The following is a 22,787-nucleotide window of genomic DNA, read 5'->3' as shown; positions in this document are numbered from 1 at the left end:
GGTGGAGGTGGGGGTGAGGCTGGGGGACACACCGCTGCACCGCGGGCCATGGCTGGAGGCCTGGGATGGTCCGCCGGGCCTCGGCCCTACCTGCTGGTTGCTCCCGGCCCACCAGGCCTGGGCGTCAGAGGCGGGCGTGCTGCCTGCAGCGTCTGGGAACAGGTCCTCATGGAACTCGGCAGCCTGGCAGCAGAGAGGCACCTGGCCAGTGAGATCGGGTCCCCGGGCCCCTCCCGACCCCTCGCCCAGGACCCCTCACCTTGCGAGGCACGTGGTAGCTGATGGGCACGATGGCTGAGTCGCTCAGCTGCAGGACGCGGAGCACCTCGCAGCCCAGCACGGCCAGTGCCCGCCTCGGCACCAGGGCCGCGCCCCGCAGTGCACTTTCCAAGAGGCACTGGGTCACTGTTGGGGACAGGGGGGAGGACAGTCAGGGTGGGGGTGGGGCGGGGAGGGCGGACAGGGCAGGGGACAGGGCTTACCTGGGCTCAGCACTGGCTGCTGGGGGGCCACCTCGTAGCAGCTCAGCTGACTCTCGCCCTGAAACGAGTCATACCCAAGTGGCGCTTGCTGACCGTGCTGGGGGCCTAGGCCACCCGGCTCCAGCGCCGGCCGCTCCCCGCCCCAAAGCCCAAGTTGGGGCCATAGCGGATGCCTACTGGGCACCGACGTGCACAGGCCACTGAGCCCTGGGCAGGCTTTTCGTCGCCTCTTCATCACCATGCACAAAGTGAGTGCCAGGGGTATACATTCATTATCACCAAGGGCCTACTGTGTGCTAACTCTGCTCTATCCTTGGCCTTCTTCTCATGAAGCTGGCGTTCTAGGGGGCTGTCCCCACTGCATGGATGGGGACTTGGAGGCCTGCACGGGGGAGCCCCCAGCAGGTGGTAGAGCCCAGGCGGCACTGTTCTAGCTTCTCCTTTCTGGGATGGTCAGCATCCTGCACCCCTTGCTCTCCCAGCTGGCTGACCAGGTCAAAGGTCGGGTATAGGCTTGGCAAATGAGGGCGCTGGCCCTGGGGGCAGACATGGGCGGGGGCTCCAGCTTCTCACCTTCCCTGCCAGGACCAGGAGCCCGGAGTCTGGGTCCAGCAGGGGCATCAGAGACCTGGGGGAGAGAAGCACAGTCACAGGGATGCGGCCAGCTGTCGTGGCCAACAGGCAGCAGAAGGGCCGTGAGCCTGTGACCCCAGATAAGGGCTGACACGGAGTGACCAGGACTGATGTGCTCCCTCCAGCTACATCCAGCCTGGTGCCCTGGGACCCTCCCTCTCCTCTCCCTGTGCTACCGACAGCTTGGGCACGTGCCCACGTCCCAGGACTAGCCTTTCTTTCCCAGGGTCCTCCATCTGCCCACCTGCTTCACACTAGGATGGTGCCAGGCCCTGGGCCCAGGGGAGCCACCGCCTCTTTCTGTACCTCAGCCCTGACCTCTCCATCCAGGCTCAGCAGCTCCAGAAAGCCCCCCACATCCATTCTGTCCCTGGTCCCATCCTGGCCAGCCTAGACACTGGGCCCAGGAGGGCGAGGGGCTCCTGACACCGGGGGCTCCCTCCATCCCCACCTGGTGTGGCTGCCCAGGGCTCCAGTGAGGTTCCTGCCCTGGCTCCGCCCTGCCCAGTTCTCCATCCTCCTGCCCCTGAGGTAGGGCAGAGGCTGGGAATGGAGAGGCCAGGCTGGAAGCCCCCACTGCTGCTCGGTGCCATCTGTCTTGGCCACAACCTGCCACTGCCCAGGGACCCACTACTCCCCTTCCCCTCTGAGGCCCCGGAGGGCCCCTCGCAGCCCCCAGCCCTGTGAGTGCTGCCTTCCAGGGAGCAGAGCGCCCAGGAGGACTCTGACAGGTGCCTCATCTGTTTCTGTTTCCCGTTCCTGGTCTTCAGTTTTGGCATCACATGCCTGGGGACCGATGGGTCTGGACCCCTGCCCGGACACTGATGCCTTCAAACAGAACCTTGTCCTCATGGGGGTCCCAGTGGTCAGAGGTCGTCCAGCTGTGGCAGCTGCCTCCACCCCTCACCCGGGCAACAGAGGGCCCAGCTCACCCCACCCCTGCCCGGCCAGCTGCCCACCTCCCCACGCTCCCCTGCGGAAAGGGAGCCACAGAGTGGACCAGGAAGCTGGGTGGGGCCGTGTGTGTCTCCACAGCTTCCTGCAGCGTCCTGGGCCGGCCACCTGTGAGTGACACAGCCTCTAATTACCTTGGGCTGGCAGGCTGTGCGGGGCTGAGAACTGCCCTCCTCGACCTGGTCTGACCACTGCCTTCTGTAGGGAAGGGAGGTGGGCAGGGGGAGGGGGTAAGGCGGTCACGTGACCCCCACTCTGCTGCTGGCCTGGGTGGGGCCAGACGCAGGTCCCTTCAGCAGCTCTGAAAGGGCTCTCACTCACTCATTCACAATCACTCACTCCCTCGGAGAGCTGGTCTGTGCTCACCCCCACTGGGCCTGAGGGTGCGACCAAGGTGAGCACAACAGACCCGATCCCTGTCCTCAAAGGCTCAGGGCGTGGGGGAGCGGCAGACACAATCCCATACACAAACACAAGAAGGAAAAGTTCTCTGGAGACACACAGCACAGGGCAGAAGGGCCTGGCTTTGGCTGGCCACGGGAGGGGGTGTTTCCTAGGACACAAAGGTTAAGGAGAAATCAACCCTGCCAAGGGGGGAGAGTTCCAGGCAGAAGAAGCAGCATGTGCAGAGGCCCTGCGGCAGGAGGTGGCACGGCTTGTTTAAGGAACAAGGAATAGGACATCGCTGGTGGCCTGGGCAGTAAGGGTGAGGGGCGGAGGCTTAGGATGGAGTCCAGAACCTCAGGAGGGGAGTTCTGCCTCCCTTCACTGGATGAGCAATGAACAAGCAAATGGTACATCTTAAGTGAAGAGGGAGAGGATTAGATTTGCGCCGGGCAGAGGTCATCATGTGGAGACACGCAGAAGAAATGAAAACAAGAGTCTGGGAGCAAGTGGGCTGGGCGGGACTGCCATCACCCAGCTGCTGCCTTGGTGGGAAGTGGGGTGTTGGCCTGCGGGTTCCACCACGGCATCGATGGCTCACCTATGCTCTCAAGCAAGCTCTGTGAGAGGCCTGACCTGGCGTCCTGGCCCCACCGCCCCATCAACCCCAGCGGCTTGGCCCACTGACTCAGGTGCTGGGGGTGCGGGGGCAGGAAGTCATGGAGGGCAGGGCTGGCTTCTCCAACAGGTCAGGCCAGTCTTCCTCGCCTCGGGCAGAGCCGCCTGAGCAGCTCCACCAGATGGGAGCATCCTGGCCGTCATGGCACAGGCCAGAAAATGGGGTCACGGCACCCAGCCCCAAGGGTTGGCCAACAGCTGGCACGGGCCTGACCCCAGGGATTGTAAAGAGAGCCAAGCCAGGTCTGGGTCTGGAATGCCGGACCCAGGCCCTGCCTGGCATAGGGCCAGAGCTGGTGAGAACGGGCACAGGCATCTCTCCTGCTGCCGTGGCACTAGGAGAAGGCTGGAACCTGGGCTTGCCACTGGGAAGGGCTCTGACCCAGGTCTAGGGTCTGCTCCAGACTCAAAGCCATAGAAGGGCTAGAGCCCAGGCCTCAGAAGACACAGAACAGTGGTGGCATCAAGTGGGTCACAAAGGGGAGGGTCAGCCCCTGGTGATCCTTTCAGCCCTCCCCACATTGCTGCCATTGCACCAGTGTCTCCATGCGCCTGCTAGGAAAGGCGGCTTCAAGAGCCCACCTCTCCCCCTCGGACCCACCACCTAGGTGTTCTGGCAATGGCACTGGTCCAAAGCAGTCCAGATGCCCTGGATCCATTCTTGTCACTCAGGCAGGGCAGTGGCCACCGTGGCACAAGCCAGGAAATGGGGTCATGGCACCCAGCCTCAAGGGTTGGCCAACAGCTGGCACAGGCCTTGGACCAAACCCTGTCCCCTACTCCCTTAGAATTAGGTTCTTTTTTTGGGGGGGGGGGGCTGCCCGTGCACCATATCTAAGTTCCCAGGCTAGGGGTTGAATCGGAGTTGCAGCTGTCGGTCACAGCCATAGCAACACCAGATCTGAGCTGCATCTGCAATCTATGCCGCAGCTCATGGCAACACCGGATCCTTAACCCACGGATCAAGTCTAGGGATCAAGCCTGCATCTTCATGGATACTGGTCAGGTTCCTAACCCATTGAACCACAATGGGAACTCTATAACCAGGTTCTAAGTGGGGGTGGTTCCTTAAAGTCAAACGAGGAACGGATGGACTAACTGGGGAGGGAGCTCTCCTGGAAGTTGCCCTTGAACCTCTGGGTGGATAGGAACATGGCCTGTGTGAGTCCAGGCTCAGGAGAGGGGCGGGGGGTGGACCCTTTAGGCAGGTGGGATTGACCAGCCCCAGAGGTGAGAAGCTCTGGGATCTGTTAGGAATTCCTGTTCCTTGAGGAGAGTCGGGCTAGTCTCCTGAGGTCCCCAGGGGGACACAGGGCCCAGGGGCAGAGGCATAGGGCAGTCTGCCAGAGCCACCCAGTACTGAGCGTAAACTCAAACTCTTCAGGAAACGGAGAGAGTGAACCAGGCTGGTGTGAGACTGGGAGAAGTGGAGACTGGAGCGGGCTCTGAGTCTGGGCCTTGGTCAGGGGGGCAGCCACCACTCAGCCCAGTTGAGAGTTTCTGTTCAAGGCAAGCCGGGAAGTCCCATTTTCATGTGAAACCACTGAGTTTTTCAATGTTGGCAATGGCTTCGAGGTTTTAAAAAGCCCCATGTAGGCCAAATGCAACATACCTAACGGCCAGCACCGGCCGGGAGCAGACACTCAGAGGTGTGCAAGGTTTGCCCCACATCCACACATAACAAAAACAGCACAGGGTACAGAGCCCAGCCATCCTGGAAGGAGGCCCAGTGCGGGAGAGGTACCAAGGAGGCCAAGAGCTGAGAGGCAGAGGCTGGGGAGTCACTTCTGGAGCCAGACCCTGCTAAGCCCCGTCAGAGACTGGATACGGAGGGCATCCTGCCTTCTGCAGGGGATTGAGATGTTTAAAAACCACGCAACCCTCCAGCTGGTGTGGCCTGGCCTGCTGGGATCAGCCATTTCCCCCCCCCAACCCCCCGAGATTTGAGCTGGCCCAGCTGAAAGCTCTGGCTGCAGGCAGGGCTGGAGGGGGTGGCGGGTGTCCTGGGGCAGGCTGGAAGTCGGGATTGAGCCGGGGCTCAGAAGGCTCTGAGGCTTGACTCTGACCACAAGCGCAGAGGGGGAGGAGGGCAGAGCATTTTCCTGGAATCCTCCAAGGCAGGGGATTTTTCTGGACTAGTCCAGCCCCTGGCACCAGCCCCTTCTGCCCCATCGAGAGCCACTGTCAGCAGAGCCCAGGCCCCGCCTACTGACGGTGGCCCAACCTCCCACTTTAGCCCAGCATCTCTCAGCACACTTTGGCCTTGAAGTTGCCGTAACTGGATAGTTGGTTGCCCCTTCAGTGCCTTCATCTGAGATGTGGTAAAGGGGATCCAGAGATGCTCACAGCCCTTTAAAAGGACCCCAAGACTCAGACTTGGCATTAGAGGCTGTATTTAGGAGGCTCTCAGAAGGGCTCTCTCTGTGTGGCCCACCCAGGAGCGCTGGAAATCAGCATTGGCGAGCGACAACACACTAAGATTTCACCTAAAAAAAAATCCCGATACCCATTTTCTCCTGAAATATCCAAGGCTCTGACCAACTGGTACAGGTCCGAAGAGCTGAGCCTTACACCAGCCTCCCCTCCCGAGGCCTCCACTGGGTCTGGGGTCTGTTCCTCCGATTTACATCACCTGCCTGGTGTATCAGGGGCACCCAGCTTGCTCTAACTCAATCTTCGCTCCCTTTTCCACGAATCACAGGGATCCGCCCAGAGTCATACTGCAAACTACTCGCAGACCAGACTGGGCCGAGGGGCTCCTGACTCCCCACGGGGCTGAGCAAGGCCTCTCCCGCCCGCCTGGCTGGGAGCTGTTGGGGTGAAAACCAGGCTGCCCCCGCCGAGTGACCCTTTCCGCGGAGAGGGGAGGCGGGGCTCCGCGGCCCCGCCCCGGCCAATAGGAAGCAGCCCCGCCCCCGCCCGTGGCCGACCCGCCTCCCCGGCCCTTAAGGCGCGACCCGCCTCCCGCGAGTCGACTCCGCAGCCCGAGCCCGGGGCGGGGAGACAGGGACGCGGCTACCTCGGGACCCAGAAGCTCTGCGGCCGCTCGGCCGGGAAGCATTGAGGCCGCGGCCCGCCCCGCCCGGCTCCCGCCGCCGCCGCCCGGTGAGTGTCTGCCTGGCTAGGGGGCTGCGGACGCGGACGGGGGAGGCCACCGGGAGGGGTGTGCACACGCTCCGATCACGCGCGCGGACCCCCCACCCCGCGCCTCCTCCACCACAAGCACAGGCACTCAGGGCGGGCAGGCGGCCCCCAGACCCGCAGGATCACCTAGGCTAGCCCGGGGGTGCACGACAGTCAGGCCCCGTGCGCCCCCTCCTCAGGCAGTCCTCCGGCAACGACAGCCCCACGGCCGGGGTGCGCGCTCCCGCGCGCGCATGTATGCAGCTCACCGGCCTGCGGGGCTGCGAGTAGACAAAATAAACACCCCCTCCCTCGCTTCCTCCTCCCGCGGCTGGGCCCTCCGGCATGACCAGTTTTATGAATTAAACCTCTTAGAGGGGATGGCCAAACCATAGTCTTGGGTTACTTTTACCTCCTGGAGTGACACAGCCTGGTTCTGGGTATGGATAACCCCCGCTCCCCATCACTGCCCCCGTCCCCCTGTGCAGATCGATGGCCTGGGGTCCTGAGGGCCCCTGTCACTCAGGGCGGAGCAAGGGGGTCGCAGGCATGCAGCCCTGGGGAGGAGGGTAGGAACTCTGGCTGGCTGAATCATACTCCAGGTAACAAGGTGCCCCATTTCTGCCTCTGCCAGGGAAGGGGCTTTGCTCAGGCTGTGAACCCAATGGCCTGGAGCCAGCCTAGTCTTTTGTGTCCCAGGGTTGGCAGCACTGGGGCCTGAGGGCTGCCCAGGTCCCCTGTGGTCACTGGCTGGCCAGCTGATTGGTGCCAACCATTCTGTCTCACCCCCATTCGTTAACGATTACCACACCAGGGCTGCTGACTGCCTCTCCCGCGGGGGCTGAGGGGTTGTGTCTGAAAGATGGGAAGGAGAAAGGGGCCCTGAGGGTCCCTCTGCTTGCCTTGAGCACCACCGGCATGTGAGGCTCTGGAGAGAGCCACCAGGATCCAGAGCCCCCAGGATCCAGAGCCCCCTGCCCAGGCCAAGAGGGGGGCTTCCAGTGACAGAGAACTGGACTAAATCTCAAAGGTCTCTTCCCACGAGGCTGGACCTTGGGCGTTGGGGGCACAGAGGGGTGGCTGGGCAGGTGACCTCTGAGTGGTGTCGGCGGGCCCAGTGGGCCATGACTTCCAGTAGGGGTCCAGCTGTTGGCAGGGCCTGACAGGGCTCAGGCAGGCGGGCTGGGGGGATGGGAGAGCAGTCCCCAGAGTTTGCTGTCTTCTCCCAGGGGAATCAGCCCCCAGAGCTTCTGTAAACAGAGTGTCAGAGGCAGGAAGAGGGCTCTGGTAATGAGCAGCCCAGCTGGATTCTCTCCAGACCATTATCTGGCCTCTCCCCAGCCCAGGGGACAGGGGGAGGATGAGTACACGCGTGCCAGGCTGGGGGCCTGGGCACTGCCTGTCCCGCCCTCCCCCGACCTCATGTGGCTGCAGACTGAAACACCTAATCTGGGACCTACGGGTCCAGAGGGTCAGATGGGCGAATGGGGCTGGTGTCCCAGGGCACTGGCTGGAAGGGCACCACTCTCCAGGCTCTGGACATGGGTGAGGAAGGCTTCAACCTGAGAAGCCCCTCAGTGCCCAGATCTGGGCTCTCCTGGGCAGCCCTGGGACCAGGGAGATGCCCTGTGCAGGAGATGTTCCTGGCTCCCATTCCTGACACCTCCACTGCAGCCCTGGGGGAGGTGGGACACGTCCCAGGGAAGAAGAATTGGGTCCTGGTGGGGACTTTTAAGTAGCCCCTGCCCCTGGACTGGGCAGCTCCTGGGATCAGGATAGCAGGGTCTCAGCTAGGCCCAGGAGGCAGCTCCCACCTTGGCCGGCTGGCCTGCCAGTTCCCCGGTGACCAGAGAGGAGACTGGGTGCGCCTGTGCCCACAGAAGCATCCCTGACCGTGGCAGGCCTTGAGCTCATGGGAAGGACAGCAGTGCCACCTAACAGGGTGAGTGATCCCTCCCGGAGCCCCCCTCAGAGGTCCCTCCCTGGGCCAGGGAGCCCAAGACTCTGCACTGCCAAGAAAACCAGCTCCCCTCACCGCTGTGGAATTTGAGAGTTCTTGGGGAAGGGGGAGGGGGCGTGCGTCTCAGCACAGCCCAGTGGGTGTGTGCCTGGCGTGGGCATGTGTCTGCGCGCGCGTGACTAGAGCAGGGCTGTGTTTGGGGGCGGGCAGGGGTGCACTGAGGGTTGGGGGGGCGCTCAGCCTTCTTCCTTTTATCGGTTTCCACATTCCAGAGTCAGCCAGACTGCTTTCCCTCCGCTGGCCGGCCGGCCCGGCCTGCGGGCCTCCCCCGCTTTTCCTCATTCCAGCCTCCCTGGGTATGAGGAGGCCAGAGCACCCTCCCCTGGGCCACCACGTTTGCGGGCTGGGGGCAGGCGAGGGGCCAGTTCCTCTCTCTGAGGCCAGGGATGGGCCCCAGCCAGCCTCCTCCTGGGGAATGCAATAAGGCGCTGACATTCCTCGGAGGCTGCCTGAGAGATTTAATTAAGGAGGAAGGAGGGAGCTGGCTTGCACTGAGGAGTGCTGGTGCTGGGGCGGCCCCTGGGGCCCCACTGGCCCTGGGCTTGGCCAGACCGCAGTGAGAGGTGAGAGATAGCGTGGCCCCACCCCCCCATCAATCCCACCGGCCCACAGATCGGCTCATGGAGCCCAGGGAGGGCCTCTTCCCCTGCAGGTGACCGGGAGCCTGGGCACCATGAGAATGACAAGAGCCAGGCCCACTCTGGGGCCACCGCCTTCTCAGACCCCGTCTGGCCCCAGACTGGGGGACCAGGTGGCTCGGGGCTGGCGGCCTCCCTTGGTGACTAAGGTCTTCCTCTGGCAAATTCAGGGTTAATTGCAGGGTTTGGGCCTTCCTTGATGGATCTTGGCCCTGGGTGGGGACAGGGCAGTGAGAAGGCCGCACGTCTGAGCCCAGCCCCAGTGGCATCACACCTGCACATGCCGACGGTGGCATCTAAACCAGCCCGTTTCAGGTTGGGCTGCAGCCACCATGTAGCTCCCGGGGGAGCAGTGGCACCTCTGCGGACAAGAAGGCACGTCCCGCCACCCTAACGGCTCACTCGAGCCCAGGACTGGACTTTAGTCACTGGTCTCCCTGCCCTGGGCTGACAGGTCTGGTGGCTGCCAGGTCACCCACAGTGCCACAGAAGCACCCACCTGGGGCCAAGCAGCTCCTGCCATGGTGGTGGGGGAGGCCCAGCTCCTGCTCTTCCAGTGCTGCCAGCTGGCCCTCCTGCCCGGGTCCCGACTCCTCCCTGGACATGGAGACAGGCTGCTGTACAGACTGTCCACTTTGCAACCCTCTGCCCCAGGGTCTGAGGCCTGGCTACTCGGGAGACCCACTCAAGGAGCTTCTCTGAAACATAGTCCTGCCTGGGTCTCACCCCAGAAATTCATACTTAATTGGTGGTGGGGGCAGGGGGGACTGGCATCTGGACCTTTCCAAAACTTCCTGGTGATTCTGACGTCAAGCTGGGGTTGAAAAGCCCCCGAGGTGGGAGATGGAAGGGACCCCGAGGAAGCTGTGAAGGGGAGGCTCAGAGCCGGCTGGGGGTGGTGATGGGGTAAGTGAGGCCGAGACGCCAGGACTGCTGGGGACCCTGGCTTAACCACAGGGCAGGGCTAGGACCCCCCACCCCCACCCCCGCCACACACAGACGGCATCTCAGAGGGACCCAGGCTTAGGACCCTCTGCCCCTTCTATGAGGGCCCAGGACAGAGCCCCCCACCTGCTGGGCCAGGGGCTGCCGCTAATCTGGGATGGGGAGGCCGGTGGACCAGGCCCGGGCCCAGAGCCTCCTCAGACACGTCAGCGAAACCAGAGCCAGCCGTCCTGGCCATCGGCATGGTCCCGCCTGCCTGGGGGGTTGGCAGACTCCTGGGCTGGGCTGCTGCCAGGCCTGGCCGGCAGCGCTTGGCCCTGGCGGGTCGGCGCTGGGAGCCTGAGGCCTAGAGTCTCGGGGTCCGATCGGCAGCACCAGGCCCCGCACCAGCTCCACAGGGTCACAGGGTATGGGAAGGGGGTGTGCTTGCCTCAGCTGGTATCTACCCCCACCAGCCAGGCAGGCCAGACGCTCCAGCCTGAGGTGTCGTGGTCACCCCAAGGCCTGGGCCCCACCCACTCGCCAGTCCCTGCCTGACCCAGGGTGCCTCCAGGTGCGACCCACACTTGCAGTTGGTGGGGACGCTCTGGGCTCCCCCCCCTCTCCCTCCAGCGGAGATGACGAGGTCCTCACTCACAGAGCCCCGCCTTCCGCCCTCCCCCCGCCTCGTCATGCGGAAGGTGTCGGCCAGAGGACAGCTCACTCCCCAGCTCCTTCCAGAACCAGACCCCACCCCCGCCACCGCACCCCACCCCCAGTCAGGCTGCCCTCCCCACCCGGCCGGCTCCTCCCGCCCTTCCACGCCAGAGGGTGGAGGGCAGCCTCTGCACGGAGGCCTCGCCCTGGGCCCAGGGGGCCTCCCGTCTGTGCTGAAACCTGCGTGAAGCCCCTCTCACAGCTTGGCATCCTCACCCTATGCACGCAGAGGGCAAGACTCGGGTTTTATGGGGTGACACCCTCAGTAGCTGATGTTCCCTGACCACTTAGAATGTGCTCCAAATACAAACTGAACAGCCTGAGACTCCGGCATCACACTCAGCCCCCAGCCCTCCTCCACAGTTGGGAACTGAGGTGAGGGCTGTGGCCGGGCTGTCACGCAAAGCCCCATCCCAGCATTGTCCCCTGTGCTGGGCCAGGTCGGGGAGGGGGGGGATGGTGCCCTGGACACTTTGCCCTCCTGCCCCACCCCACCCCCTCAGATCCCAAGGCCACTGTGCACCCTCTGCAGAGGGTGGGGTTCCACCTCCCTGCCTTGGAGTTAGCAGATCAGATATCAAAGCCCGGCCCCAGGTCCTTCAGAGCTGCTGAAACTGCAGGGGCCAGGGCAGCCGTGACCCCAGCAAGACCCCACCCACCCCCAATGCACACACACACCAGCACGCGCCCAGACAGGCGGAATTGCTCCCAGATCGCGTTAAGAGAACTTCCCCATTTAAAACAAACAGAACACCACAGAGCCGCAACCTGGGTGCTGAGAACAACTCCGGAGAGTGAAGCCGGGCTGGTGAGAAACAAGCCCACAGTTGACAAGGGATCTAGGAAGCTACTTAGGGGCAGAGCTTGTCTCCTGCTGCCCCTTCATGGTCGGTCTGTGCCTTCTGGGTGCCCCTCTGATCCGCCCTTCGTGGCAGAGCCCCCAGCTCATTTTCCCCAGCCCTGTGCCACCCCTCGCTGGCGGGGCGGAGCCACGCATTCCTGCATCCTAGCGGGTGGGAAGCAGGGCAGGGGCCTCCCAGGCCCAGAATGCCGGCTGCTCTTGTTCTGACCCAGGCCCCGCTCTGCACTGGCGCAGCCAGATTGCCTCTGTGGCCAGACACACCCTCAGTGTCCCTGCCTCCCTCCCCCTCGATGCCTTCACTGGTAAAGGGCTGGCCGCCTATGAGCCAGCCCAGAGCCATGCTGGTCCCCGCTCAGCCCCCGCACACATCCCAGGCCCCCCAGGGCCATGCCTGGCTGCTCAGTGCCAGGTGCCAAGGCTCCCAGCCCTGGGAGGTGTCGATTCTGAAACGCCCAAGTGGACAGACGAGGAAACTGAGGTGCTGAGAAAACTGCTGCCTGTGCCCTCAAAGCGCAGGTGCCCCTGCCCAGGGCTACCTGAGTGGAGCTTTTCACCGTGACTTTACGTAAGACCCAGGGGAGCTGAAGCTGCAGGGGTGGCCAGGCTGACCACATGTAGGGTCCCCTCCCACCCCAGGGCCCTGGCTGTTCCCTTCCTGACCCTGCCTGGGGGGCTGATTCAGGGGGAGGCGGCTCACCCCCCACGTGGATGCGGGGGTGGGGGTCGCTCCCAGCCCACATCTGGAGGCCAGGCCACACCCGCTGCCTTCTGAGTCAGTGAGGATGGAACAGGTCCACGCGGGGGAGGAGGCCGGGTGCGGCACATGGAGCCCCCTGGGGACGCGCCAGCAGGGCCGAGGCGCACGCAGCCTCCTGGGTTCTGCCTGAGCTTCCTCTGAGGCTGAGCGGGAGACCCTGCCTCGCCATCTACTCAGCAAAGACGACACGCTTTGGATGCACGGGAGCAGAGACAGACGGGGCCTCCGCCCAGAGAGGGCACAGTACTGTCTAGAGAGCAGCGGAGGGGCACTGGCTGGGGGTCAGGGAAGGTCTCTGAAGGGTGGGCATCCGCGTTCACTAGCGAGGGGCAGAGGGGACCCTGCGAGCGGCCCAGGCGGATCCAACGGATGATGGGCTTTTACCCAGAGCTGGCCCAACACCACAGTGGCCTCCAGGGGACCACTGCCCCTCCTCTCCCCCATGTCCCTCATTACCCCTGGGGAGGGGCAGCCTGGCAGACGGCAGTGAGCAGGTCGCAGGGTGGCTGGGGGCCACACTACCTGCTGCAGCCGGAAGGCTGGCCAGTGTGGGGGAAGGGGAGGCCGAGCCCCAGCACAAAAGGCCCTTGTGTGAGCAGAGGCACCTGGAGGGGAGGGGTGCCGGCCTCTCAGGGACTCCAGGGGCCCAGAGTGTGGGGACTGCTGCTGCTGGGGCGGCCTCAGAATCCTGTCTTGGACAGTTGCAGCTATGTGTGGGCGCCTGGGGCGGCCGGGGTGGGGGGGCTACTCCGACCTGGGCAGGACCAGGCCCTACGCAGGGGGGCAGGCCCGGCTGTACACGGCCCTGGTTCAGGGCCCGGCTCTGGCTCAGATTTCCCAGCAGTGGGATGGCAGCAAGTCCCTGCACGTCCAGGACCCCCGTTCTCCTCCCATCTGGGAGTGAGAGCGGCTTCCGCCTGGAGGGGCTGCTGGGAGGACTCGGCGAGGTGAGGAAACGCTCAGGGCCGCTGGCACGAGGGAAGGGCTGCAGCGGCTCTTGCCCCATGTCTGGCCCAGCGCGGATCCTGAGAAATGGTACAGGATTCAGTCTGAGGGCCGTTTCCAGGCTGGGCAACTGTCTCTGGGGCCACCACACAGCCGCATCCCCCAACCCGAGCCCTTGTCAGCCCAGGGAGGCCAGGACCCCTCACCTCTGGTTCTGTCATCATGGCTCAGAGGTGGTGGATCTGAAACCCAAGGCCCCTGCCTGCCCCTCCTCACAGGGGGACACTTGCCAATGGCTCCAGGCCTCCTCTGCCTCTCCCCAGGCCACATCCTGGCGGGCCCACGGCTCCCGTCCTGGGCAGATCTGACTTCATAAGTGGAAAAACACCGATCCCATAGTTTCCACGTGAAGTCTCCCCGCTGTGGTCTCTCCTCACTTGGAAGGCGCGGAGCGTGGCGGCAGCGGCCGGCAGCCCAGGGCAGCCGGCTTCTCTGCTTACGCGCTCGGCCGCCTGCCCGTCCTGTCTCTCCCAGATGCTGCAGGAGGGGCTGCCCCCCCGCCCCGAACCCGCCGTTCTCCCTCCTTCCCCGTCCACCTCCGCAGAGATTCCGGTGGGGGGCTGTTTCGGGGAAAGGCAGAGTCGGATACTTTTGGACCGACATGTGCTGCAGAGAAGCGACGGGCTGGGGCTGAGGATAAGGGGCTTGTTCACGGTCGTCAAGTGTTCGAGGCCGGGCCCTGCTCTGTGCGCCTCAGCCCACCCGGCCCTGATGACGGCGCAGGAAGGAGCAACTGATACCGTAACGAGGTCATGTGATGGCTCCAAGTCACATAGCCAAGGAGTGACGGGGCTGGGGCAGGAACTCCGCTGGGCACTGGGGGCCTGACTCATAACTACTGTGTGCCATGGGGGTTCAGGCAGGGAGTGGAGAAGGGGGCTGGGGGTTCCTTCCTCGGTCCTTCCTGGAGCGGCGGTCCCTCACTCACCGTCTCCCGCCCCTCCTCTCTGCTCCCAGGGACCAGAAGATGCCCCCCACGATCTCCCCGCCCCTGCTGCTGCCGCTGCTGCTGCTGCTGCTGCTGGCCCTGGAGCCCAGGGTGCAGGGCTGCCCTTCGGGCTGTCAGTGCAACCAGCCGCAGACGGTCTTCTGCACAGCCCGCCAGGGAACCACCGTGCCTCTCGACGTGCCGCCCGACACGGTGGGCCTGTACATCTTCGAGAACGGCATCACCACGATCGACACGGGCAGTTTTGCCGGCCTGCCAGGCCTGCAGCTCCTGGACCTGTCGCAGAACCAGATCACCAGTCTGCCTGGCGGGGTCTTCCAGCCACTGGCCAACCTCAGCAACCTGGACCTGACGGCCAACAGGCTTCGGGAAATCACCAACGAGACCTTCCGCGGCCTGCGGCGCCTGGAGCGCCTCTATCTGGGCAAGAACCGCATCCGCCACATCCAGCCTGGCGCGTTCGATGCACTCGAACACCTCCTGGAGCTCAAGCTGCAGGACAACGAGCTGCGGGCGCTGCCCCCTCTTCGCCTGCCACGCCTGCTGCTGCTTGACCTCAGCCACAACAGCCTCCCGGCCCTGGAGCCCGGAGTCCTGGACACCGCCAATGTGGAGGCACTGCGGCTGGCTGGCCTGGGGCTGCAGCAGCTGGACGAGGGGCTCTTGGGCCGCCTGCGCAACCTCCACGACCTGGACGTGGCCGACAACCAGCTGGAGCGCGTGCCACCTGCCATCCGGGGACTGCGGGGGCTGACGCGCCTGCGGCTGGCCGGCAACACCCGCATCGCCCAGCTGCGGCCTGAGGACCTGGCCGGCCTGGCAGCCCTGCAGGAGCTGGACCTGAGCAACCTGAGCCTGCAGGTCCTGCCGCACGAGCTCTCCATCCTCTTTCCCCGCCTGCGACTCCTGGCGGCCGCCCGCAATCCCTTCAACTGCGTGTGCCCCCTGAGCTGGTTTGGCCCCTGGGTGCGGGAGAGTCGCGTGGCGCTGACCAGCCCCGAGGAGACGCGCTGCCACTTCCCGCCCAAGAACGCAGGCCGGCTGCTGCTGGACCTTGACTATGCCGACTTTGGCTGCCCGGCCACCACCACCACAGCCACGGTACCTGCCACGAGGCCCACAGTGGGGGAACCCACGTTCCCACCTTCCAGCCCGGCTCCCACCTGGCTCAGCCCCACAGAGCCTGCCACCGTGGCCCCCAGCCTGCCACCCCCTGCCCCACCCACGGAGGGGCCCGCCCCCCAGCCGCAGGACTGCCCGGCATCCATCTGCCTCAACGGGGGCACCTGCCACCTGGAGGCACGGGGTCATCTGGAGTGCCTGTGCCCTGAGGGCTTCACGGGTCTGTATTGCGAGAGCCGGGTGAGGCAGGGACCAAGGCCCAGCTCCGCCCCCGCCACGCTGCAGCCACCCCGGCCCCTGCCCCTCAGCATCGAGCCCGTGAGCCCCACCTCCCTGCGGGTGGGGCTACAGCGTTACCTGCAGGGCAGCCCCCTGCAGCTCAGGAGCCTCCGCCTCACCTACCGCAACCTGTCGGGTCCCGACAAACGGCCAGTGACGCTGCGGCTGCCTGCCTCGCTCGCGGAGTACACGGTCACCCAGCTGCGGCCCAACGCCACCTACTCCATCTGCGTCAGGCCCCTGGGGGCCGGGAGGATGCCCGAGGGCGAGGAGGCCTGTGGGGAGGCCCGCACCCCCCCAGCTGTCCGCTCCAACCACGCCCCGGTCACCCAGGCCCGCGAGGGCAACCTGCCACTCCTCATCGCGCCCACCCTGGCCGCCGTGCTCCTGGCCGTGCTGGCCGCTGTGGGGGCGGCCTTCTGCGTGCGCCGGGGGCGGGCTGCGGCGGCTGTGGCTCAGGGCAAAGGGCAGGTGGGCCCCGGGGCTGGGCCCCTGGAGCTGGAGGGGGTGAAGGCCCCCCTGGAGCCAGGCCCCAAGGGGACTGAGGGCGGTGGGGAGGCCCCGCCTGGCGGGCCTGAGTGTGAGGTGCCGCTCATGGGCTACTCGGGGCCCGGCCCCCAGGGACCCCTCCCCACCAAGCCCTACATCTAGGCCTGGGAGCGACGGACCACCAAGGGCCCTCCGCTGCCAGATCAAGGAAGTTCTCAGATCCCTACGAGGAGGACATGCCAGGACTGGGGTTGTGTGACCTTAGCAAGTCCCTGCCCCTCTCCGGACCTTGGGCTCCTCATCTGTAAGATGCTGGGACCCCGGTGAGACCTCTAAGGTCCCCCTCAGGCCAAGGGCCTGGAGCATGGCTCGGCGCCATCCTCTGCAACATGCCAGCCTAGGGTGGGGCAGGCCTGCCGTGTGCTGGTAACACAGGCCCGAGGCTGCTAAGCCCCGACCCCAAGGAGACTCTGGGCGCCAGTGAAGGAAGCCCCCAGAGAAGACAGCAGAGGGAGTAGCGGGACCGGGGACAGGGCGTGTGGCCCTGGCTCGGCCCCAGGGAGCGAAGGAACAAAAGAAACTGGAAAGAAAGATGATTTAGGAACAAGTTTTGCTTTTGTTTTTTAAAATATATTTATAAAAGATCCTTTCCCATTTATTCTGGGAAAATGTTTTTCAAACTCAGAGACAAGGACTTCGGTTTTTGTAAGACAAACGATGATATGAAGGTCTTTTTTTAAGAAAAATAAAAGATGAAAGAAATCAGTGTGTTTCTGGGGCAGCCCCCGGGGTACCTGGGCTGGGTGCAAGGGGTGGGGGCTGGCGGGGTGGGCCTCAAGAGACGGCCCTCTCTGTGGGGAAGCTGGGGGGCACGACCCCTCTCCCCAGGGGGCACCAGGCCCTGGTCAGCATCCCCCGGGTTGTCCTGCCCTAGACTGGGTCTGCTTAGTCCACCTGACAGAGATGCCCGGTCTAGCCCCGCAGGGAGAAGAGGGGCAGAGGTGGGGCAGAGGAGTGGTTACGGCAGCCTTACCCGGGACCAGTCTTCTGCCAGCAGCCTCCCAGGAGAGGCTGGGAGATGCCTGTGGCAGACGCAGGCCAAGAGGACCCCCAAAGGCCCCTCCCCAGGGGTGGGCCTGAGGAGCAGCTCCCTGCCCGCCTTCCTCTGGGGAGGGCATGTCTTGAACCACATCCTGCCAGGCCCTCGAGGGTGGTCATGGACCAGGTGGCACGTGTGGCCCAGCCCTGCCTGTAGCCCTGCCCCTCTGCCTGGGCTCGGGCTGGGGGACCTTGCTTCCAGCCCCCCGCCCTCGCTGCAGACCAGGGGCCTGGCCAGGGCCTGGAGGAGCAGGTGGCCCAGGGACAGGACCAAAGGTCTGAGGCCAGCTTGCAGAGGCCTGCTCGCCCTGTGATGCCCCTTTACTCTCTGCACTTGGGATGTACCCAGGCTTTCCAGAAACCCCGGAAGCGAGAGTGTTTTCCAGGAAGCCACAGGCCGAGGTGGGGGCAGGGCCAGGGGTGCCGCACACAGCCCTGGTCCGGATGAGGAGCTGAGAACTTGGGGCAGTGGCAGATACACGGCAACTTTTCCTATTACCCTCCGGTAGGAGGGGTGCCCCTGGGCCCACAGCAAGGCCCTCCCTGCAAAGGCTACGACGCACCTCCCTAAGGCTCCATGCCCACGTTCCCCCACGGGTCACGGCCCCTGGCCTCCAGCCTCACCCTGGCGGGAAGGAGGCAGCCCAGCAAGGCCTGGGGAGCGGGGCCCTACAGCTGCGGGCGCCGATGCGAGCACAGACTTGGGCCTGGTCCCCGAGAGGCTCTGGATTCAGTGACCTGCTGCTGAGAGTTCTGGCGTGAGACGGGAGGAGGCTGGGGGCAGCTCATGGTGGGCGAGGGTGGTGGCAGTGGGCCTGGTGGGGCCCTTTCTTCCCGTGGTGGCAGCAGCAGCCCAGGTGGATTTCCTGAGGGCCTGGGTCCCATTAGGGGAACGGCCCTGGTAAGGCCTGCCCTCCCCTTCAGCGGCCCCGTCAAAGGGGCCATTGTGGGCCTGTGGGCTGCTGCTAAACACAGCGGCTGCTGAATGAATGTTTTTGCTGCAAAGCTAAACCTGGCTGGTGGGACAGCAGGGGCGGGGCAGGTGGCACGGCCCCAAGGAAGGGGGCTGGGCACTCTCGCCAGCCCTCCCAGAAAAGGTGTTTGGGCATCGCATCAGATGAGGGGCCGGGGGATGAAGGGAGGGCCACGGGCCGCGTGGGGACCAAGCCGAGAAACAGCCACTCCCCAGGGGCATCCTGACGTGGGGAAATGCCAGCCCCCACCTGCCGGGTCCTCCCTGCCACAGGCCCTGTGCCACACAGGCTACCTATGCCCCCATTTCGGGCACCACGATCAATCCCTCTGTAAAAGAGAACGGCAGGCCAGGCAATCTCGGTGAGACAGCGGCGGGCTCAAGGCAGGCAAGGATGGATCCGGACGCCTGCTCCCTAGCCCAGGAGGCGGTTGCCAGCTTTTAGGGGGAGGGCTTGGGGCTCCAGGAGAGGGGAGGAGCCACTGCAAGCAGCAGAAACTAGCTGGGGAGTTGCGGGGGGGGCGGAAACGGGGCTGTGCCTCCGACCAAGGGCGGACACCACAGGGTGAAGAAGCAGACAGAACCCCAGCCTCCATGCTGCACATTTGCTCAACAGAGGCTCAGCTTCTCGGGCTTTAGCCACATCTCTGGTAACATGTGAGAAAGACCCCCACCTGCTTTCGGCCCTGGACCAATACTGCTAAGCATTCACCCAGCCCAGGAACAGGGCACCCGAGTCAGGTGGTGTTTCTGTGTCTCCTGGACCAGAGCACGAGCAGCTCCACCAGCCCAGGCACTGCCGGCAAACCCCGCCTCCACCTCGCACAGGGCCTGGCTCACAGGAAGCCCAAGGTGGCCCCGTGCAGACCTGCCACCAGAGCCCAGCCTTACAGACGGGACCCAACGCCCTGCTCTTCCCAACATGGCCCATCTCCTCCTGGGGGGGGGGTGCACCCTGCAAACCACAGGGATGGGGGACACAGGTGGGAGCAGAGACAGAGGCCCCTGGGCAGGAGAGGAAGGGGAGGGCGTGTGCCTGACCCCTGGCCCCCTGGGGCTCTTCTAAGGGCTCACACTGTTCTGTCCAAATTGAGATGCAAACTGTAAACTGGAGAAGAAACGGGTGTGGAGGAGACCACGCAGGGCCCGAAGCCGACACCCTGCACTTTCCACCTTCAACCCAGCTCACTCTGCATCCCCTGACGCTCCAGGGGAGCTCCTGAGGGGTTCTGGCTTATGGTGGGGGGAGCCTGGGGGCAGGGGACTCGCCACTTCGCCGGCCTGGAGGCTGGCACGCATCCCTGGCATCCACCAGCTTTGCAGAGGGTTGGAGAGTCCCGACACCCCTGCCAAGGGCGTGGGCCCAGCGGGCAGCGGCCAGGACTGGGGGACGAAGGGGGCGGGACACCGGCCTGGCCGCCCATCTGGGAGTGATTTGAGAAATTCCAGGCCTCACTGGCCCTGCGAAGCTATTCTTAACTGCTGTAATTACAGGGTCAGCCTTGGCCAGTGGCACCATGGGGTCTGGGCATCATTACCGCCCCCGGGGGCCACGCTGGGGGCCGCTCCTCAGGGGCGGAGCCTGCAGGGCAGGAAATTGGGTGGGGGAGAGAAGCAGTTGATGGCCGGTGCCTGGTCCCTTTCCAAACTGAGCCAGCTCCCCCCTCTGTCAGGCCCAGCCGCCCTGGAAGGAAGGGGCCATCTGGCCTGGGGAGGCCTGGAGGACAAGAGATACCAGCGCAGCCTCAGGGCTGAGAGGGCTGCTGAATAGGAAACCAGGAGGCCCGGGTACCCTGACTCCTCCAGCCAGGGGGTCCTGTAACAGCTCCTGAATCCCCAGGGCCAAGAGCTGGAAGAGGCCCCCGGTGTCCCGTGTGCTTTTCAGGAAGGTGTGGGACCTCACTTAGCCTCGCCTCCCTCATCCACAAAAGGGGTCCTTCCAGCTCCCCAGCCTCTCCTGAGTTGGGAGAGAGGTGGGAACAGAGGGTCACTGCCACCCTGATGGTGACCCCTTCTCGGGGGCACTCAGCTGGCCGTGCACAGACACAGCCCTCCCTGCTCCTGGAGCCTGGACGGGTCACTGTGCCCGCCAGCATGCAGTGTCCCTGGCTGTAAAACAGAAGAGGAAGGAGCTGGACGGATATTCAAAGACGAAGGCCCCATCCCGGCTCTGGCCTCTGCAGGTCCCTGCCTGGGTGAGAGGTTCAGCCCGCCGCCCTGAGAGCCACTGCTGAGCGGTGACCAGGTTCCACCACCTCCCACCCCAGCCAGGCTGGTCCCCAGCCTCCTGCACCTCATCGCCTCAGCAGCCTCCCGGTGCCTGGGCTGTCCTGGCACAGACCCCGTGGGCACCGCCAGCAGGAGGGTAGAGGAGGAGGTGCACTTGTACCTCAGGCTGTCCGCACCCGCCCCCCAACCCGCCCAGGACCACCAGGGACAAGCAAGGGACCAGAGCCCAGGAGGTCCACAGAGCCTGCGGGTCCAAAGCCTGCCTCTGTCTGCTACTGGAGCCACCAGACGCACCAGCCCACATGTCCCCGCCTCACCCCGTGGCCACCCCACAACGCTGCATCCGTCTTCGCGGTCCTCAGCTTCACCAGGATACGCAGAGCCAAACAGGTGCCCCCCAGCCCCCCACCGTCCCCACACGTGCCCCGTCACAGTCCTCTCCCCAAACGCCAGAACACCCCAGGGTGAGACATGGGTGGATGCCGGCCCTGTGGCCCCGGGCGCACAATGACAGACAGCATCTGGGCCCTCAGACCCCCGCCCCTGCTGTCCCAACACCCCAGCCGCTCGTACCTGGGGGACGCGTCCAGGGTGAGGGAGGCTAGGGCCCCGGAGAAGAGACGGATGTCCCAGAGCTTGACTTCACGCTCACGCATCTGCAGGGAAGGGACAGAGAGGGACTTGGGGAGCCATCCCTCAGCCCCAGGGCTCCCCAGGAACCCAGGGACTAAGGACACAGCCCAGCCCAGGGGCACCTGCCCCAGAGCAGAGCTTGGAGGGCAGCCGGGGTGGGGGTGCATTGTGCCAGGGACGGAGAGTTTGGGTTTTCATGTCCTGCCCCTTTAAGAACCCTTAGGTGACATGGGACAAGGGGCGGTTCCCTCCATGGACTCTGGCCCCTGGGGGGGCCCACCACGGTTCCCAGGGTCAGGCTTAGCTATTGCAAATGGAATCTGCCAGTTTCCAGCAGCCACTCGTCCCCTGGGGCTGAGACCCGGCCGCACGCAGGGCCGTATATGGATAGGCCTGGAGCCGGCGCAGCCCTGCCTCCCGGGGGCCTCGTCCTGCCCTCTCGTGAGGGTGCCCCGCTCCTCCGGGAGGACCCTACCTGGTTGAAGCCGGTGGACACAAGGTGCTCCCGGGTGCCCGTCCACACCAGCCGGCCATCCCTGCTGTTCTCGTGGGCCTGCGTGCTCTGGAGGGAAGAGATGGTGCTGAGCCCCGGGGGCCTACTCGGGGGGTACCCACCTGAGAGCTCCTTAGAGACCAGGAGGGGCCAGGGCGGTGCCCCCCAGAGGCCAGCTGGGCGCAGCTGTGCACCCAGTGTGGACCTGGTCACTGACTTTGGGCTTGGTCTCCTTCCTCCTAAGCGGCCTGTTGGGCTGCTCTGCTCTCCGACAGGCCCCTCTTGACCCTCCGGGGGCTCGGGAGGGTGGCGTTTGGCTGCCGGTCACCGTCCTTGGGCTCTGGGGACCCCAACGCCCTCTGGGAACTTCGTCTTCCCTCCTCGTGGCCCGGGCTGCCTGCTTCCCAGGGCTGTCGGGAGGATCAGCTGAGGCCACATGCGACAGGGACAGGCCTGCCACAAAGCGCCGTGCAAATCGAGGGATTATGAGCATTACTGCCGCCTCCTGACGCTGCCAGGGGCCGGGAGAGGGCCTGGTGCCAAGCTCAGGGAACAGTCCCCAGCGAAGGTGGAGAAGCGGCCTGCTTCGCCCTCCCAGGGCGCCGGAGCTGCCAGCAGGAAGGCTTCCTGGTCCCTGGAGAGGAGTGGCGAGTTCCCACCCGGGAGGCCCTGTCCCCCGGGCCCAGGCACGGGGGATCTGGCGGGCGTGGGGGGGCAGAGGAGGAAATGCAAACAGCTCCCTCCCAGTCACCCCGGCCCCTGGAGCCTGAGACTAAAGACCCTGTTACTAAAAATAGCTCACCCCAAACTGGGGCCAGCTTCCTCCCGGCTTCCCACGATCTCCTTGGGAATGAATGAGGGAGGGAGGGAGGTGCCTTGAGGAGCTGGCCCGGCGCCCCCTCCCCAGCCCGCAGAGACCGACCCCGGCGTGGGAGACTGTCGGAAATGGCTCCGTGTCGTTCAAGGGCTTTTCTCACTGCTCCCTTTCCACCCGGCTGCCGTCGGCACCGGAAGTCAGAGCTGGAGCCTGAGACTGGGGCCGACATCCCTGCTTCATCAGCAGGGGCAGGGCGAGGGGCAGCTCTGCCCCTGACACCCCCGAGTCGGTGAGAAGTGTCCCGTGGACTCTCACCCTCTCACCAGGGTGAGCAGCACCAGGCGGCTGGCACCACACTCGCACACCATTCGTCCCTCCACGGCCGTGCAGGGTCATGGCCTGGGTGCAGCAGGGCTGCTGGTCCATCTGTTCTTCTGTGATATGATGGCTGGCGCCAGGGACAGGGTCAGCGAAACAGAAATGGTCCCTGAAGCCGCAGAACGCGCAGGTTGAGAGGCAGATGGGAAC

The 22,787-nt window shown here is 64.9% G+C and overlaps 2 protein-coding genes across 5 annotated transcripts in view; one reads left to right on the top strand and one right to left on the bottom strand.

Moving 5' to 3' along the window:
- Window positions 1–22,787, bottom strand: part of CORO7 (coronin 7) — a 56,978-nt gene that overhangs the window by 6,942 nt on the left and 27,249 nt on the right. For all 3 annotated transcript variants that reach the window (XR_014840939.1, XM_005662176.4, XM_005662175.4), the window contains exons 8-13: window positions 21,425–21,511; window positions 20,890–20,972; window positions 1,056–1,110; window positions 483–540; window positions 260–405; window positions 91–183 (exon numbers count right to left, since the gene is read on the bottom strand). Coding sequence is in view for 2 of the 3 variants with exons in the window: in XM_005662176.4 (XP_005662233.1) it covers window positions 91–183; window positions 260–405; window positions 483–540; window positions 1,056–1,110; window positions 20,890–20,972; window positions 21,425–21,511 (522 nt within the window). In the remaining variant the exon portion in view is untranslated. The remainder of the gene's footprint in view (window positions 1–90; window positions 184–259; window positions 406–482; window positions 541–1,055; window positions 1,111–20,889; window positions 20,973–21,424; window positions 21,512–22,787) is intronic.
- On the top strand, window positions 6,105–16,778 carry VASN (vasorin). Of its 2 annotated transcripts, none has more exons than XM_005662173.4 (2): window positions 6,105–6,236; window positions 14,135–16,778. In XM_005662173.4, exon 2 carries the CDS (start codon window positions 14,145–14,147, stop codon window positions 16,176–16,178), a length of 2,034 nt encoding a protein of 677 aa, XP_005662230.1. In that variant the 5' UTR covers window positions 6,105–6,236; window positions 14,135–14,144; the 3' UTR covers window positions 16,179–16,778. The 2 variants fall into 2 exon arrangements, with proteins under 2 accessions (XP_005662230.1, XP_005662231.1); XM_005662174.4 differs by lacking the exon at window positions 6,105–6,236 and adding an exon at window positions 8,086–8,196.

This window comes from Sus scrofa, chromosome 3, assembly GCF_054392235.1.
Source record: "Sus scrofa isolate SSC_HxYL_T2T_F1_AM1 chromosome 3, Sscrofa_HxYL_maternal_Yorkshire_Landrace_v2.0, whole genome shotgun sequence".
Lineage (NCBI taxonomy): Eukaryota > Metazoa > Chordata > Mammalia > Artiodactyla > Suidae > Sus > Sus scrofa.
This window is presented reverse-complemented; position numbering and strand designations above follow the sequence as displayed.